This window comes from Contarinia nasturtii, unplaced genomic scaffold (assembly GCF_009176525.2).
Source record: "Contarinia nasturtii isolate CC-2019 unplaced genomic scaffold, AAFC_CNas_1.1 Cnas_scaffold_2166, whole genome shotgun sequence".
Taxonomy (NCBI): Eukaryota; Metazoa; Arthropoda; class Insecta; order Diptera; family Cecidomyiidae; genus Contarinia; species Contarinia nasturtii.
In genome coordinates this window covers 1,132,282-1,151,228 of record NW_022199493.1, presented here as the reverse complement: position 1 = coordinate 1,151,228, position 18,947 = coordinate 1,132,282, and the positions used below count along the sequence as shown (strand labels likewise).

Here is an 18,947-nt window from a genome sequence, read left to right as displayed (position 1 = left end):
AGTTGACTATTTCAAATGCATTCTCTCCTGTCACTGTTTACACCGGGGGTTCCGCCATATATTCACCATTATAACTTTTATTTAGTTTTTGTGTTGTGTTTTACCATATTATTATAGACACTTTGGTGCTTTTATGCGTTCAACTAATATTTACTTTAACACTATGACCAATTGCAAATCATTCAAGCCTTAAAACTTTACAAATATTTAAAAGTTCACAGATTTCCTTTGCATTTATTTTCTTTCTTCTTCATCGATTCTAAATCGATTGATTCGTTTTATTTAAATAGAAAAAAATAGCAGACGAAGTAAATGGATGAGTTTGGTTGAACCTTCTATCGGAAATAGTATGTTTTTGTAAACGATATCAAAACCATAGAGAACACAAGATGTTTGAAATAAACGCAAAAACAACACCAATATCAACAAAATGTAATTTTGGAAGAGAAAAGAGAGATAGTTGAGTGTTTGTCATCCTATTTAATAAAAATAACACTAGTTAAGTGGTTGGTCAAACATATAGTATGTTGAACAAACCGTGAAATGTGAAATTTATTGAAGTTGAATATGTACCTAGTACACATGTAAATAAACTTAAATTTGAATTCAGTGCGAAGCAAACCAAGTTAAATCTCGGCTGAAAACATCTGCTAGTATATTATTTTAGGTACCAAACAATGAGGATCAAATCATCATCTGTGCAATCGATGTTCTCTAGCATCGCCCATTCCATTTAATCTATCAAGTATTTGGTAAAAATACCTATCAAAAAAATCATTTTGAAAGAAAATTCGTTGATTGTTAACTGTATTTTTAGAGCATATCTTTTTGTGTAAAAATGGTGTTTATTTTTCTCATCAAATCCTATGAAATTTTGTTCATAAAAGCGCAAAAATCTGTGCTTGAAAGAAGTAATTAACTGTATAAAAACGCCACCAAATGTTACAGGAAATACGCAAAGAAAATAAGATAAAGTGGAGAACACGCTTAATATATTTCTATGATTCAAATAGGTCTTTTCAGTTCAGTTTTTTTTATTACTGCATAAAGCGATTAGAGACAGTTTAACGTTTTGACTACACAATCCTGAATGCAACTCGTTTTTTAGGTATCTAATACTTCAATACATGGCAAATAATATAATATAGGAGACACGAAGGATAATTATAGCATTAAAACTGCTGATCTACCCGAACGTAAATAATAGTATATGAAACACAGTAGCACTAACTACAATGGCAAAGAGCAAAGTACAGAAGTGTTCACAGCAAAAATACCAGAAAGATGAAAAAAAGAGTACACAAAAATATAAAGCGGAAAAAGCCTAATCAGATTAGATGTTATAGTTGCACATTTAACTAAATTTATTATTGCCATCAAAGCACCATATTCGTTAATATTGTTTTTCTTTTGTTGTCGGTATTACATATGTGTTGTGTATTATATGTGTGTTTTGTTAAGTTTTGGCGTTTTTTGTGGCCTCTATCTCTCTCTTTCTCTTGAACTACGTGATTGTATTTTTATGTTTAGTTGCGTTCGAATGTCGGACCGACAACCGACCGACTTCTGACTAATTTTCAATCGACAGCTGTCGTTGTCGATCGGCTTTGGAAATAAACTACTCAGTATCGGTCGGACTCGGATGTGGAAAATATGTCCGTTGAAAACACCATTTGGTAGCTACTATTTTTCTTAAGCATTGTTTTCATTTCATGAATTTATGGTTTAGTTTGTCCACAAAATTAAATATTGAAGTTTTGATATTAAAATGCATGATTATCACATATGGCAATTTCTTTGATATTGCAAAACTGAAATGGAATTTATAATTATATGCCAATAGTGCGTAGATCGTTTGCTATGTCCTTTTGATTATTTGTCGATATTTTTTTTTTGTGATAAATAGACAGTAACGTGACGACAAACTGGCATCGTGTCTATGACAGTTTGTGCATTTTTTGTCATGAATGTACACGCTGTGACCTTTTTTCAATTTGCTTCGAAACGTTTTCATTTATAAATGTTATTGTTATTTTTCATTGACATTATTCGGTTTCCATTCAAATTCGCTCATAATCCGATTAGTGTTTGACATGCTTTTGACGAGGAGTTATAGAAATTATTATTATTTTTTATTCACGCCATTCAATATTGTGTTTCTCTTAACTTTTTGTATATTCGTTGCAGCTATTCTTACACCATTTGTTCACTTTTTCAACTGAATATATCTCTATTTCGCCTTTTCTCATGTTTTCTTATCCATTTTCAATTTGATAAGTTTAGCCTTTTGCTATCGCTTAAATGAATGTCCCAAGAATAAACATAAGAAAGAAAAGTTTATTTTGATTCATTTGCCATGAAATAAATGTTTTACATCGAAATCGTTAATTAAATCAAAAACTCAAATAGACGATTAAATCGTGAAAAGGAATAAAAGAGAAAATATGTATGTTATGAAATAATCCACATCAGACGGCATAGTAACGATTGTGATATTTACAAGTCGCGCTTGGGTCGTATAAAAAGAGCACAAAAGACGTGTACAAAAGATTTAATTGAATCATGCTCTGAATAAAAAAAAATGCATCACACATGTACACAAGCGGTTTAATAAGATCTGGTTTTATTTTGGAAAATCTTTGACGGTGTCTCTTCAAGCTAATAATTGCATGTGAGCATTTTGGATAAACGGGTATATTTTTTTAAATTTCATTGAAAAATATGTCATAAAAGTGATAAAAAACAAACAATTGAAGACACCCTGTACATTCATGTTATCGTCGATAAATTGTTTTTCGATTGTAATTGAAATTCGTCGCGTCCATTCGAAAATAAACAGCTGAATCCATTATTATTAATATCACTTTTCTCACATTATTTAATTAAGATTATTTAACAAATCTGTTCATCGAAATCAAAACAGAATACAGAATTAAACAAAAAGTGTTTAAACAGCTAAACAGCGAAACGACTGACTACAAGTTGATGTACATAGTATGAGATTAATTTTTCTTTAATTTCGTTATTAGTCATTTCATTTTTTGTATCGTATTTAATTCGATGACTAGAGTTACTCAAAACAACTGCACAGCAGATTTGAATAAATAAATTTAAATACAACAATGCACAGAAAACGTTTAGTATCTAGTTGTTAAAATAAATAAAACACGTTAAAGGCTATAATGTTCGGCTTGTAAACATTCGTAAGCTAAATGCGTCACACTATGTGAGTGAATGAAATGGCGAACTAAAAAAGAATTATATCAACAATAACTGCAACAGGAGAATCAGTATGAGATAGTTCACCCATATTCAATATGGATTTGTATTGTAAATGTTATAAATAAATTTCATTCGAATAAAGAAGCGAAAGATAGTAAGGAAGATACAAAGGGGGAGGGCGAGGTGAAAAAAACTAAACCAAACTTAATTAAACTAAGCCGGATGATTCGCATGAGAAGTTATAGAAACCACGCCTCAAACAAACGACAAGATCGAATTAAAAGAGGCACAACAGAAGAAGTACGGCGTTGCCTAGGTGCGTGTATACATGATTACAAACAAAACTATTTTCACAACGGACAGTTCGCGCTTATTTGCTCCTTAAATTAAACCCAAAAAAGAATTTGTTTATATATGTAGTTCTTCGTTTGTGTTAATAATGTCGCTTCATTGTTGATGTGAATAGCTGTTCTTTTTTATTTCCATTTAATGTATGTGCTGAAATTATAAATGGCAGTCGAAAGTACAATTGTACAGTGGAAAAACTGCCTTCAAATCAAGACAAGAGAGATGGAAAGCATCATATATTTTATATATATGCAATATGTGCTTGGTTGTGTAGTCAGGTAAAAGTTATTACTCGTTTTCATACGCGCCTTGTTTACCACAATAAACTTGCTTTGACGTTCCCCGCTTTTCTTTCCACCATTCTTTTATTTAAATTTGCTTTAGCTTGAAATGCATGTTGTGTATTTACGAACGATTGAAGCCAAAATAGCTTTGAAATTGGCTTCATATGAAGTGAAATATTTATGCGCTCTTCATTTGAAAGAGAGGAGAGAAAAAAGAACACATTCAGCTATAGAGAATGAATAAGTGAACACGATTCATTGAAGCGCCAATGCAACTACAGAGTAATAAAAATAGCGCGCATTCTTTTGATAATGATATAAAAAGAACAATAGCACAGCAGCAACTGTATAATATATTTACACATTTGTAATAAATAAACAATATAAGCCATAAATTGAACGAATTCGTATGCAATTTAATTCAATCGAAACGCACCCATTGCTAATCATCGCAAACAAAGTATTAGCTAGCCGTCACATCCATGTGATTTAATTGTAACACATTTGAAGCAACATTATTTTAGATTGTGTCTGCCTAAATATGAAGAATTATTATTTAATATATCAAAATGGTGCAAGGGCCAAACAAATCCAAATACATTATCAATAGAAACAAAATATTTTGTCTTATTTCAATAATCATCAATGACTATGGTGGTGTTATTTTTTTGATAAAAAATGGCGCGCAGAAAACCATTTCACCCCGAATAACATACTTGAATTGGTTTTGTCTGTTTTTATGGTAATGATGATGATCCCTGACTATGTGTGCATCCACAGAAATCAACAATAGAATAGACGACGGTAATTGAGAGCGCTCCGAAAAATAAATAAGTGCACAGTTTAAATGCATGGAAGTGTGCGCTGGTACACAATGAGCATAAAATGACTAATCCAATACTACGTATATATTTTGTGTACATATTTTGTGCTATGTACGCACCAATAGCATATTATTCTGAAAATATGCCAGGTTGCGATGAAAAACAAATTAGAGGAGGGTTGGCTGCTATTTTATTTTGATTGTCATTGTGTGTGACTGTTTATATTTCATGTGTACTCCAACTAAAGCATAACCGCAGTAGTGTGTGGATTTCTCTTGATGACTAGTGGTATATCGTTACTGTTACTATGAAATCATCAACGGTCTTTATATTTCACAAAATAGTAAAAGACATATAAAACAAATGTTAGCATTTTCTGAATGAACTCTTATATTCACTGTTTTTTCTAAGGAAAATTATTTGATGAAACGATTTATTTGAAGTGTCTTTGTAATGGAATTCTCAAAATTCTAAGAGTTCAAGCCAAATCACTACGGCAATTGCCTGAAGGTCCCCAATAATTTTCCTGCCTTAAAGATTCTTTTTCATTCGCTATCTGCCAACAAACCAAACAACAATAACGATGAAAACAGCAACAAAATCACCGTAGCTGCAACCACCGTACATGGCGTGTACTGCTCGTAAACGTAGACGTTGACAATATAATACAAATACATATACACTTACACGCTCAGAATCTCATACACATTGTATGTATATGTAGTTGTTATGTATTCTCATCGTATGGCGGTTGACTGATTCTAAATTGACTGCTTTTGCGTTTACTGATTCAACAACACTGATTCGACGTTGCTTCGTGTTTGTGTGCACAATTCTGTATAGTCTATTATGACTTCTAATAGAGAACAGGGAAAAGAAACACGAAAACATTTTGTGAGACGTTCAGTTTGATTTTGGTCGTTACCGTCGCTGTTCGTGTTTTTGTGTTTTTCTGTGCTGTGTAACAAAATTAAAGACAACTTTTCTGCAGTGAAACGACTCCGACCGAATATTATATGTCGAACGTATTTATGTCGCGATTTTTTTATTGTTTCGAAAATTTTAACTTTTATCGACGGTTTAACACAACTTTCAAACGAAAAAATTTAATTTTTCTGCGACGAAAGTGTCATAGATAAAAGTGAATTTATTTTTAAAACAAAATATTCAATTTATTGTTGAGAATCATTCAATGGAAAAGTATTAAAAAAAAGATTTATATAAAAAATAAATTTAAGTTAAAAAGGTTAGTGAAAAAAAAAAAAAACAAAACAAAAAAGTGCATAAAAAGTCAGTTCAAGTGTATTGGCCAAAATTTGTCTTAAATACTTAAAACGTCGACCATATATTGAAAGCTATTGAAAGAGAAAATGTTTTTCTGAAACGGATGAAATATTATGGTAATTTTTTTTTTGAACTGAAAGCTTAATTTAACTCATTGATGTGAATGCCGGTAAAAGTGCAAAAGTTCCGACTTGCATAAAATATATTTATTGATAACTATAACCCTGCTTCAAATACTATTTCTTTGATATGTGTTTTATTCAGTTAAATTGATACACTGAAAAATTATAAAGAACAAAAACTACTCTCTTTACACTCACGTTTTGGATATTTTGAAGAAAGTTTTGTCTGTATTTGTCACGGACTCATAGTTTTTAATAGAGTTGAATAAGTTGAATGTCCAAGCGAGATAAAATAGATTTCTTTACAGTGTTGTTATTCAGTATTTTTTTTAGTTGAAATGCCCAAGTTTTCGATCAATTATTTGCTTAAAATGTTTATAATCGAAAAACAATAGACCGTGTTTTGATTGATCAAACTTCTTTTGATTTTCTTATAGAATACCGTATCCTCAACACCACCATCACCACCTGTTTCTGTAGCAATGGCAGTAACTACAACTATTCCTCCTGGCGCTCGAAGTTCATCACCGTGTTCAGGTAACAGAATTGCATTCTTTTGAATTTGTATTTTGATATTTCTCATAAAGTAAATCGAAGTGTGAATCATTTTACACATATTGATAATTATCATATTTAGTTTAACGATAGAAGAAAGGAACATTTTCGATCCATAACGCTTCAAATATTTTTTTCACTAACAGCCGCTTCAGGGCCACCACCAACAAATCGCTGCTGCGATTCTGGAAGACCGTTGTTCACAGATCCCACAACTGGACAAACCATTTGCTCATGCCAACATGAACAAATGTTGAATTACCAGCGAATTGCCCAAGCAAGTTTAATGGGACCTGGTGGTATGCCTCTATCGATGTATAATTCAGCTGCATATGCCGAGGGTCTTCCAGCTGCAGCTTACATGCCCGGAGTTGGACCAGAGCAATTTCACTACGTAAGTTGAGACTTGGTTTTAAAAAGTTTTTTTTTTTTTGTATTTTCAATGCGCATACTCTCCGCGTTAGAAAAGAATAAAATGAATAGAAAAAATGGAACGGAAAAATTGAAATAGTATATACATTATACAAGTGTTTAATTTTAATCAAATTCTACGTACGTACAAAGCTGTACGTACATGTTAAACACAAACCAAAATAACACGAAAGCATAACATTCTGGCATGCGAAACAAATTCAATCTACATAACCAGTACAAAGCCACTAGTATAATTGCATAAAAATGTACAGCAAAATAGCACCACATATCAATGGTCGTTGCTTGTTAATTGTTACCATACTTCCAATAGCAGGTATACTCCAAAAACATAAATGCGCAGACAGTGTCACATAAACTCAGAAGCAAGAAAAACCATTCATTGATGGTATAGTGTGTAGCATATAAATAAATTGTCATATTACTTGCTCAAGTACGTACGTACGTATATGTGAGCCAAGTAGGAAAATATCTTATACTCTATACTCTGTTCATTTTTATCACATTTATATCTTTTTGACTTTTTGCTATCTACGAATACCGCCCCTAGCGGAGGAGTAAACTTCCATGTGACTGGTCAAATGTTTTATTTTTACTCACACACTACTCAATATGCTTCGTTATGAATGAAAAATGGAATATTGCCAACATGCTGATATGATTGAATTATCGTATTATTTTTATTTATTCGTAGGCCAGATTTCTGTTGTTTGATTTGATGATTTTGGTACTACTTAGAATTTTCGGTGAATTCTCATTTTGAAATGATTTGTATCTTTTATATAATTTTTATGAATTAAAATAAAAAAAATATTCATTTTTTTGGTATTTAAAAAATTATTTTTGATTTTGTTGTAATTTAAATACAGCATAACACAGTGGAAGTATTTTCTCTGTTCCATTTTGGTGTTCCAAACGGTTGAACAACATTGATTCGCCAACACTTGTGGCTGCTGCCCTTGTGTCATCTCATACAAAATACGTCGACCGCACTAATTTTCTTACATTGCGACGATATTTCTTAAAAATCTTATATAAATTAAATGTAAAAATACGATATTTTCAAGATGTGTTTTTGTGATAAAAAAAATTCTATAAGTTATTGCTCTCAATTTCACCTTATATTGTTTACTCGGAATCAGTATTGTACGTTCTTTCATATGAATAACTAGAACTGATATCAAAAGCAATAAGTAAAATTATTTAAAACAAAAAAGTGAAATTGAATGTAAGTGCCAAAGACAATAAGTTGAACTCTACGAGAAAAAAATATGTATTTCGTTTTTAGCTTTTAGATCTTTGTGAAAAATATGAAATGTTGTAAAAGCCACATGGATAAAATGCACAGATTTCATTCTAGAACAAAAATTCCAAAAGAAGGTGTGTTCTTTTCGTTGTTTATTTTGTATTTTATATTAATTGTGAGGCTTTTTGTGATAAAACCTCTCTGGGGCATTACGCATTTGTTTTTATAAAAACAAGTTAAATTAAGTACGTACTCATGAACAGTTGCAAAAATAAACTTTATTTTGTTTATACTTTGAAACCCTGTTCATTTCGGCATCTCTATGAAAATGTTCAAAATTGTTCAATCAAATGCTGAAAAATATAATAATACACTTGCCGATAACCTTTTTTGGAATTAAGTGTAGTTCATTTCATGTATATTTGATTTGACTGTTTGGAACGCATTGATTTTTGAAGTGAGCAAAATTGTTCAAAAGCAGCAAATCGATTAAGATTATTTTCATTCTACGTAAATAACATCTATTAAAAAGTTCATTATACGTTTTGTTTCAAAAATATTATTACATTAATTTATAGTTAAAATTTAAATGAAAAAATAACAAAAGCACAAATGACATCATTTTCAAATTGAATTAAAAAAAAAAAACTCCAATCAGAACAATTGTAAAACAGCTAATTTGAACAAAAAAAAACCGTTTGCTTCATTTTGCTGGTTATCTGAAAACTGGTTTGATGCACAGTTCTTACAGTATTTTATATTTACATTTTAAAATTAGCTTTCTCAAATATCATTTCACGATTACATGTTAATACTAATTATTCTTGTTGGAATGTGTGAATTAATTATGACATTTGAACTCGATCTTTTTGATTATTTTTCTATTTTTTGTACTACATGAGTATTTTACATATAAAAGCATACTCTTCGTTTTATTTTTTAATATTTTTGTGTGTGCAGGCATTTTTTTTATTGATAACAAACTTAATACTTTCATCATAAAGGGAAATCTGATAATCAAAATGTCCCGAGAGCTAAACTGTTTAGAATTATTAACTTATTTGCACAATTTACCAAATAGATTGAAACAAAAAATGATATTTAAATATGTCATTCAAGTAAGTTACGTTCGCCTCGATATTGAAATATCTCAGTTATTCTAATTTTAATTTTGATTTCTACTTTTTCATTTATGAAATGAATTAAGAATTACATATATCAATGGTCAAATAATAATAATGCTGGTGAAAACTGTACAAAGTTCAACTATATTTGTCAATAGATCCCAAAGTAAAAAGATTGCGAGAATATATTCGTCGGATACGAATAAAAAAATGAAATCACAAGCACTCAGACAGAGTTTCCGAACAATAAGCAAATGTTTGCATTGCCTTTACATTTAAAATGTAACGAATCTCTCATAAAACACGTCTCTTATATAACGTCTAATTTCTACATTTGAAAATATATTTTGTATAAATGTAAAAAAATCTTGCACACTTCCAAAACAAAATGTTTAATAAAAAAAATGCGCAGTGTTATATTCAATCTCCAATTTCGTAAAGTTACAATTGAAAATCTGTAAAAGCGTTTGAATTTCACAAAAAGGTTACATAGTCTAGAATACAAATTCTGGATACTAGAATTTTCGTATTAACTTATTATCAAGTTCTTGTACATATAAATATTATGAAGATTTTAATATTTACTTCAGAATTATGAAGGGCTTGTCAATAGGTCATAACAAAATAAAGAGACACATGCGCATGATAATGTTTGTTTTCGTCGTATTGCTTTTGACCATCTGTACGGAGTACGATATGCAAAACACTCATTTTTTCCTTTAAAAAATTATTTTTCATATTGTATGAAAAAGTAAATATGTTTTAATAGTAAAATGAATAATTTCATTTCTAATTACAGACTGGATTGGAGTTGAAAGAAAATTTGGCGACTGGTGCACCCTGGGCTTATCCATATCCATATCCCTATGATCCATCTTTAGGACCATACGCATTTAATGGGTAAGTTTTATTTATTTTCTTATTGGATCAAACGTATTCAAAATGAATTGGAAGAACAAATGCAAAATGAAGAATAGTGCAAATAAAGTAAATTTTAATACAAATTAATGTCCTTGTATGTGTCTTTCTTCTGTAGTCTCAGTTTTTAAAGAACACCGCATTAATATCTCATTTTTTCTATCGAAACACTTGATTTCAAAATGTATATACGAAGTATTTCATAGTAACGTCAAATTTTATTAGTGTAAATCAACTTCTCTATAATGTAGAGCATAAAAAGTTTAACTTTACTTAGAAATTGATATGAGAAATGAAGGTGTAAGGCAATGTGATGCGCGTTCAATACTATGTCTTATTAATACGTTGTTATAACGATACTATTGAAACATCACTTAATTTATTATAGGTATATAGGTTTTGTACCAAATATATACACTCATATGTATAAAAGTAATTTAAATCATACATTTTGGTTTTATCCCGTCGGAGTAGGAGATTTACATCGATACATTAATATATTTTGTCTGGGTGATATATTTTCTTTCTTACAGCATTTCTGACAAGTATGGTCGTAAACGTGTGATCTTTGTTTTGATTTTCAAAATGTTTCGATAAATACTAGACCATCAATTATTATTTAATATTATTCTATATCAGAAAAATGCTTATCTACTCATATGATTATACTGTTATACTCTCTTATTTTTGTTGATTTTAAGAACTGCTCTGAAAAATACATAATTCAGAAAAAGTTATTCGCTGTACTATTTCGATATACAATAATAGAAAAACGTGGAATGGTTTTCAACACCCAACTTAATAAAAGAATAATTATTGTGATAATCATTGCATTATGAACTTTTTGATCGACTAAAAAAGACGACTTAATTTCTAAAATGAAAATCATTTAAAAATTGTCTAGTTATAAATAAAAACATAAGCATTTAACCAAACACAAAAATGGAAATAAAAAGGAAAAAAGCGATAAATAATAAATGAATAAAATTAGCATTTTTTTATGAATCAACTGGACGACATCCATGTAATTGTCACGTGCCTTCGTATGTTATCAGTTCGAGTATAATATATGCATGTCTTTTAATTAACATTTCAACTCTTTTTGTTCTCTATTACTCGCACAAATTTTCGATAGAATCAAAGTACGCATGGCATATTAATTATAACTCATTCACAATGGAAAAGTGGGCATATGAATGTTACTGACTAATGCAAATTCATGATATGAAAAAGAGTGCGTTGTACATTTTAAAAATGATACGAATAAATTTCATTTTCATTTTAGAAGAACAATACGCTGCCTTTCACATTTGGAGTAGATATTTATTTCCAATTACAATCAATGTTTACAATTGCATGTTACCATTAAACTGGTATGACTCGATGACGATGTGACTATTGATAACATTCTTGGTTGTTCAAATTATTTGTTCTAGGTGTAAGAAGGAAAAACGTTATAATCGATTGCATGTGGCACTATCAAAATTCTTTGCAAAATAATATGTGCACCTTTATTTATTTTGAGAGAAAAATTTATTATAAACTATTAACTCATACGCCACACGTTTTAATGGGTGCACTTTTATATTGTAAATTTATAATGTCCAAAATTGTTAAAATATATCGAAGGACTATGAAAATCCTCATTCGAAAGGAAAAAAATAATGAATCAAAACTTCGTTATACTGAATTTTATTACAGTTTTACATATGTAAATAAAATCAATGAGACGGCATTTTATGACTATTGATTGAATAAAGAGCAGTGTCATTCTGATGGATCGAGTTCATTTGCAAGAAAAAACACATCAATAATAAATTCCAATGTATTGTCACATTAGTTTTTGGTTACTGCGCTAATTTGCTTTGTGTGTACTATGGCAACAATATCGATAACACACACCAAAGCAGAAAACAAGAAATCGAAGAAGATTTAATCAAAAGAAAAGTGGTTAAAATGAAAATGAAACACCAAAAAATAATATATCTATATATAAGCATAACCATTCAGCATAGGCTTATCAACGCTTGAACTTTTAAAGTAATAAATGATTTAGCTTTCTTATTTTAAAACGCATTTTGCTGTTATCATCATGACACGAATTTTAATTTTATGTATTTCTTCGCCGATATTTCCTTCCATTCACACAACAATGTTATAATGCGACGCCGTATGTTTATAAACGTATAACAAATAAAATCAACCAACCTTTCAGTTTGAATCGAGATTTTTATCGACAACATATAAATGCTTGTAAATAAAAAATGTGGGCAAGTTCGTTTAAAAAACGAATTCTGCAACAATTTTTTTAGCAAAATACTATCATTAGAAATCGTCAAAATAAAAGTGTATAGCTTCGCACGAAACTAAATTCATTTCATTGTTGGAAGATTATACCTTTTATGTGTTTAATTTATATGAAATGTATGTAAGATAATTCTAATTAAAATCAAGCAATCATTCGAAGATATCCCCAGGACATTGAATAATGCGCTTAAGTTTGTATACGTGTTTTACAATTTATACCTTCTCTCCTTCACATTTCTACGGATTCGTCATCAAATTGCATCATTCAGAAATTCTTGTATTGCTGGACCGTTTATTAAATATATTTCCTATAATGATGATGTACTGTACGAAATGTACTGATTCAATCATATTGATTATATAAAGATGTAGAGATAGAAAAACTTACAACAGAACATTTTATCTTTTCAACGCAATTTTATATTTCGTTCCTTATATGAAATCATGTCGAATTTAATAAAAAAAATTAAAAAATACTATTTCAATGAGATTAAAACAATGAAAAGCATTCTGAACTGAAAAAAAAAACAAGACACGAGATTTCATTTATGATTTGTGTTTGGAAAAATCCGAGTGATAAAAAATCGTATACTATTCCATAGTTTTGTGCAGCACAGGCAAATTGTGGTAAAATTAAATGTTTATCCGTTCATTCCATACATCTGCTTTGACATTTTTCAATTCAATTGTACACTGAGGTAAACTGAATAAAAAACAGCGATTTTATGTCATCGAAACATCCAGCTAAACATCGTAACAACTGTTTTCTTGTTATTCGAGATTTTGTTTCATAGTTAGCAGTTATATTTATTACACATTTTTATTAGTTCAGAAATGTGAATTCATTTTTTAATTCGAATAATTGGAGTGTCAAACAATATACAATTAAATTTATAATATTTTTTCAAAATTTGTAATAATTTGTGTTCTTAATAGATATGGAATGGAATTGAATGGAGCACGCCGGAAAAATGCCACCCGTGAAACAACCAGCGTACTTAAAGCATGGCTAAGTGAACATAAAAAAAATCCATATCCCACCAAAGGTGAAAAAATTATGCTGGCGATTATAACAAAGATGACCCTTACCCAAGTTTCTACTTGGTTTGCAAATGCTCGCCGACGGTTAAAGAAAGAAAATAAAATGACATGGGAGCCAAAGAATCGGGTCGACGATGATGACGCCAACGTGGTAGACGATGATGATGATGACGACGATGATGACGAAAATGAACAAGACGGAAAAAGCAGAAACGGTGAGTATCATTTGAAATTATAGTTAAATCTCAGGTTATCTGCTCTTTGAAAACCAACGAAGATTGATCTCCATATTCAAATTAATAAAATATCTTTTTTTTTTGTTTATTAAGTATTTTAAAGCAATTATTGTTTGTTTTAACATTTTACAATAATTTTGGAGGGATTGATTTTCAAAGTGAAGATTTTTTTTGCTCATCAAAAGTGAGGGGGAGAAAAATATATGCATGGAAAATAGTCATATAGGGTTAATTCCAAAACAGTTCATTTTTATTCTACTACTCTGACCAGGGACCGGGTCGCATATAGGATAATACAAGATATTTATACACGGTCACATGCACACACGAACATGTATTCGCATGCTTCATACATAGCGAACAGCGATGGATATGTTGCGTTTGCGTTTATACTTTGTATATTTATGCTGCCTGCGTTTTTTATGCTAGTATAAAATTATACGCGACCCGGTCCCTGACTCTGACCAGAATCTATAATTTTTTAGTAATTATCGGAGAAAGATATCACTTAAACGCTCAGTTATATAAGGAGATATATTTCAAAACGTTATATTTGGTGTGCAAATAAGTTTTCAACTAGTTTTGTGAGGGTATACTATAGGTTTATATATGTTAATTTAGACTATTTTTACCAAAAACTTGAAATTGTTTACCATTTACTTTAGATTTAAAAGACAGCGGAACTGTTTCAAGTGAAGAAGGTGACATGAATAAAATGCAACGCCTTAATGAATCTAGACCTGGTAGTACATCGCCGGATATTCGATCATCAGGTGCTGGAAATTATCCACTTTATCATCCAGCTGGTTTATATTATCGACAGCCAGTAGATATGAAACATACATCTGGTGGCAGTACAAATCATAGTCTTAATAGTAAGCCACGAATATGGTCATTAGCTGATATGGCAAGCAAAGAAGAAAAACAGCCAAATGATATCAAGCAAACCCCACCGAATGCAACATTGCCGGGATTGTATCCATCCTCTACCGGAAAAATTATATCACCACTTCCAAGTCGCATGCATTACGCGCCATTTTTTAAACCAGACATGGGTAAAGATATTTATCGAAATTTTAATCCACCGCATTTACCTGTGCGGCATGAATATGGAGCGTTTTTAGAGTCATATCAGCGAGCTCTAGAATCCGTACATCCACTCTCATCAGTCATTTCAAAATCCATAGAGAATAATAATCAATCATTTGCTCCACTGAGTCTCACAACAAATAACAATAACTCAAACAGTAATAATAATCATACAGCTGCCCTGGCTGGTGTATCCCCATCAGCCTCAAGTACATCATCGAGACCAGAAAACTCCACACCCGTATCAACGTTACCATCAACCATTGAAACAAACGTAGTCATTCATTAGTATAGTTTCTATTAAATCGTGTTCAGAAACTGACAGATCAAAAAGAAGTGGAAACCTCTATAAAATGTACGTTGTTTTCAAATATTCAACGAAACCTAAGTATTGAATGGATGAGCTGAGGATCATTCCTAGATCTCAAACTCCTTTTAAAATATTGTTTAAAAATTATAAACCGGACTGTAATCTCTTAGTTTATGTGAGTTCACAACCAGTGCAAAGTGTGAAAGAGTAATAAAATACAAATATCTGGCACAATCTAATTTTTAAAAAAAGATTATATTATATAAACATTTCATCAAAGAATTAACTTTAATCAAAAAAATGTCAACTTTCAGTGAAAGAAGTCGAAAAGATTCCTCAATTATCTTAAACGCAACCGAAATATAAAAAAATACAAAAAAAAATGCCTAAGTACACTCATACATATTTTCTTTTAAATGCGTTTTAATTTGCACAAAAATTGGTGGATGAGAACTTGAAAAATGATTGTATTATGGAATCACATATTCCTACATACTAAAACTGTAATCCCAAATCTTTTGGACAATAATTTAAATGTGATTTATTTGTATAAAATATAAAAGAAGAAAAAACAACAATAAAACATATAAAAATATGTTGAAGCGATTCGAGCGCCAAAAAAATTATTCTACACGTAATTTAACATAATAACGACGTTAAAACACACATTACACATGACGTTTTATGGAAACATGTACATAAGCAAAAGAAAACCGTAAAAAACGCAGTTGAATATAGCAAAGAATAAACATGTCATAAATGATATGATGAAAAACAGTGCAAATCAGGGTATGAAGAAATGACCACACAGAAGTAAAATAACTAAAATTCTCCCTATCAAAATAATAATGGTGAGTAGAAAACTAGCGCGAATGTTTAAGATGAGCAATGAAATTATATGAATAAATTGTCTTCAAGGTGTCTCGCATCTTGAGTTGAGTAATTTATTGATTTATTTTTCACGCATAATAATCACAACGACAAATTTCATTTTATAACCGGACCATTTTATATCAAAATTATATCAAAAATTCAAATAGTTTAAGTTTCGATCAATCAACGGCATCAAAAAAATTACATCAATTTCACTAATCCTAATGTTACATTCAGTGGTTCATTTTTTTACGTGTGTTTAGCGAAAAGGTGAAAAATTGAAAAGGACTTGAAAATCGTAGTTGATATGTAATAGTGATTGTGAATATATATTTAAAACGTGTAAATATTAGCATTAATTAGTAACTAATTTAGAAAAACGGGGAGTTGAGAGAATCTGTTTGCTTTGAATAATATGGATAAAGTTCAGTATCTAGAATATTCTTCGATGAATGTGTAATCGAGAAAATTGTATAACAAGTGAACGTGAAAGTGTAAATGTGTGCCAATGATACACAAGAGATCAACATTCTATTGTATTTTGATGGCTTGCTTACATGTGTTCAAAGTTGGCTTAGAAGTGAAATTTGATGTTCGTTAATACACACAGTTTGTCTGCACAATCTAAGTGAGTTATAGGAAATTAAAAAAAGATGTGGAAGCATTTTCGAATAACAAGCCATTTTTTATATATATTTTTTTTTGTAAAAGTTTCTCTGGAAAGAAAATTAATATCTAAGAATGGATGTTTTGATACAGGCCGTAATAATTACAAAACAATATTTAAAATATGTGTGTAAAATGTCAATTAAAAGGTAAAAAAACCTGCGACTAGTTTTACGCATATATCCAGTCACATTCAATAAATTGCCAGAGTTTTAAATTCAACCGTAAATCCGTTCTCATCGATTTATCAGTCAGTCCTTTTAAAACTATTCTTTTCAGTTATTTTGAACTTTTCTTCAAAACCCAATAATATCTCTTATAATTCGGATTCGGAATTTCATTCGTATTAGTTCAAACAGATTAGAAAGTAATTACCGTGTATCCGTTGTAAGTAATCAACGTTATTGACAGTATATGGATATATGCACTGAAAATTTAAAGATGAATGGATCAATATTTAATTTATGTTCAAGTGATAAACTTGATCTAATTCTTAATTTATTAAAAAATTCAAAACGAGAAACGTTGAAAAACACGCACTTACTTGCAGACATGCACATTTACCGAATTTAAGTTGGCGACTGATTCAAATTTGTTTATTTAACTTATTGACCAGCTATCCATATCACCCGTACACACGAAAAAATGCAAAGAAATCAATCATCAAGTAGTAAATTTGTAAATGATATGAATATTTTACCAACTAAATTTAATTGATTAATGACAAAATCACATGATAACGACAAAAACCATCACTGAAAAATTGAAATGATTTGATGAAACAACTAAAGAATCTTTAGTAAAGATTACTGCCAACAATATATGTTGGTGTGTTATCATAAGCCATATAAAAAAAATAAGAAGAATGAAAGGATAAATTAAGTAAAAAAAACTTACTCGAGAAATTAGTAGCGATTGAATAATTTAAATTTGACCGTGAATGCAGCTGAGATGTATTCATATTTAATAATAAAAATTATTAACAATATATACACAATATTATATATCATTTAAAAATAAGAAAAACTGTATGTTAAATTGAATAGTTGCAATAAAAATTATTATTATGAATTAAAAAAACAAAAGTACGAGATAAATACTTTTTACTGCATAATTTGAACTACTTGGAATTATCGCATTTTAAATTGGATATTGTTTTTTTGATATTTGGGTTTGTATTTGGATTTTCTTTTTTACAGCTTCCTCACGTTAAATGGATTTTGTTTATACATGAAGTGTAATTAAAAAAACCAGATCAACATTCACATAATTTTTGCAATAACAGTTTACATATGCTCAATTCATCGACTTCGACCAAATGTCTTCGATAATGCGTTGCGTCTGGTCATAATAAAATATATCGCTTTATGAAATAAACTTCAGACATATTTATCGCAAGAAAAAAAAAACAAGAAAAAAGTCATTACGAAGCAAAATTGCATGAATTCAAATAAGAGAGTCGAATGAATTCCAACATCTTAGTCATTAATGTTCAAATTTTATAAACAAGATCCTCATTGTGAAAGAGAAAATAAACAAACTTCTATATCATTGTTTTCAATTGCCTATTAGCTTGATCAGCTTGTTTTATTGTGCATGCTTAGACTGTTTAATAAAACAATAACAAGCGTCTCAAATTCAGTAAACTACGTTCATAATGAAATGACACACACGACGACGACAAAGAACAACTTACAATCAAGAAATATGCAATTGTTTAGGAGAAGAAATATCATTTCGAATCTATGTTGTTGAACAATGCAGCTTCAATCTTGTGATTAAATAAATATTAAACTAGCTCTTCGACATCACTTATCCCAATCGTTGAAAACAATTGCAAAATGCTAAACAGAAATGTTGTCACAATAATACTGTGATTTCAAATGAAAAAATAAATTGCATTTCATACGTGATTATTATGAATATTCCGCATTTTGGAACGAAATTATTTATAAATCTTCGTAAAAGCATGAAAAAATAGTTTCATAGAAAATGTATATAACAGAAGTTATATGAACATGTTCTGCTACAGATTTCGGATAAAATCTGGCATGTTAGGAATAACG

The 18,947-nt window shown here is 30.0% G+C and overlaps 1 protein-coding gene across 2 annotated transcripts in view; it reads left to right on the top strand.

Moving 5' to 3' along the window:
• LOC116347900 (homeobox protein araucan) overlaps positions 1-17,873 on the top strand; it is a 36,660-nt gene extending 18,787 nt beyond the window's left edge. The window contains exons 1-6 of one of the 2 annotated variants that reach the window (XM_031778705.1): positions 5,901-6,078; positions 6,522-6,621; positions 6,786-7,033; positions 10,241-10,341; positions 13,603-13,922; positions 14,609-17,873. In XM_031778705.1, coding sequence (XP_031634565.1) covers positions 6,076-6,078; positions 6,522-6,621; positions 6,786-7,033; positions 10,241-10,341; positions 13,603-13,922; positions 14,609-15,321 — 1,485 coding nt within the window. In that variant the 5' untranslated portion in view covers positions 5,901-6,075 and the 3' untranslated portion in view covers positions 15,322-17,873. Of the gene's footprint in view, positions 1-5,900; positions 6,079-6,521; positions 6,622-6,785; positions 7,034-10,240; positions 10,342-13,602; positions 13,923-14,608 lie in introns of those variants that run through there. The other variant, XM_031778704.1, reaches the window with a different exon arrangement.
• Positions 17,874-18,947: the final 1,074 nt, after the last annotated feature.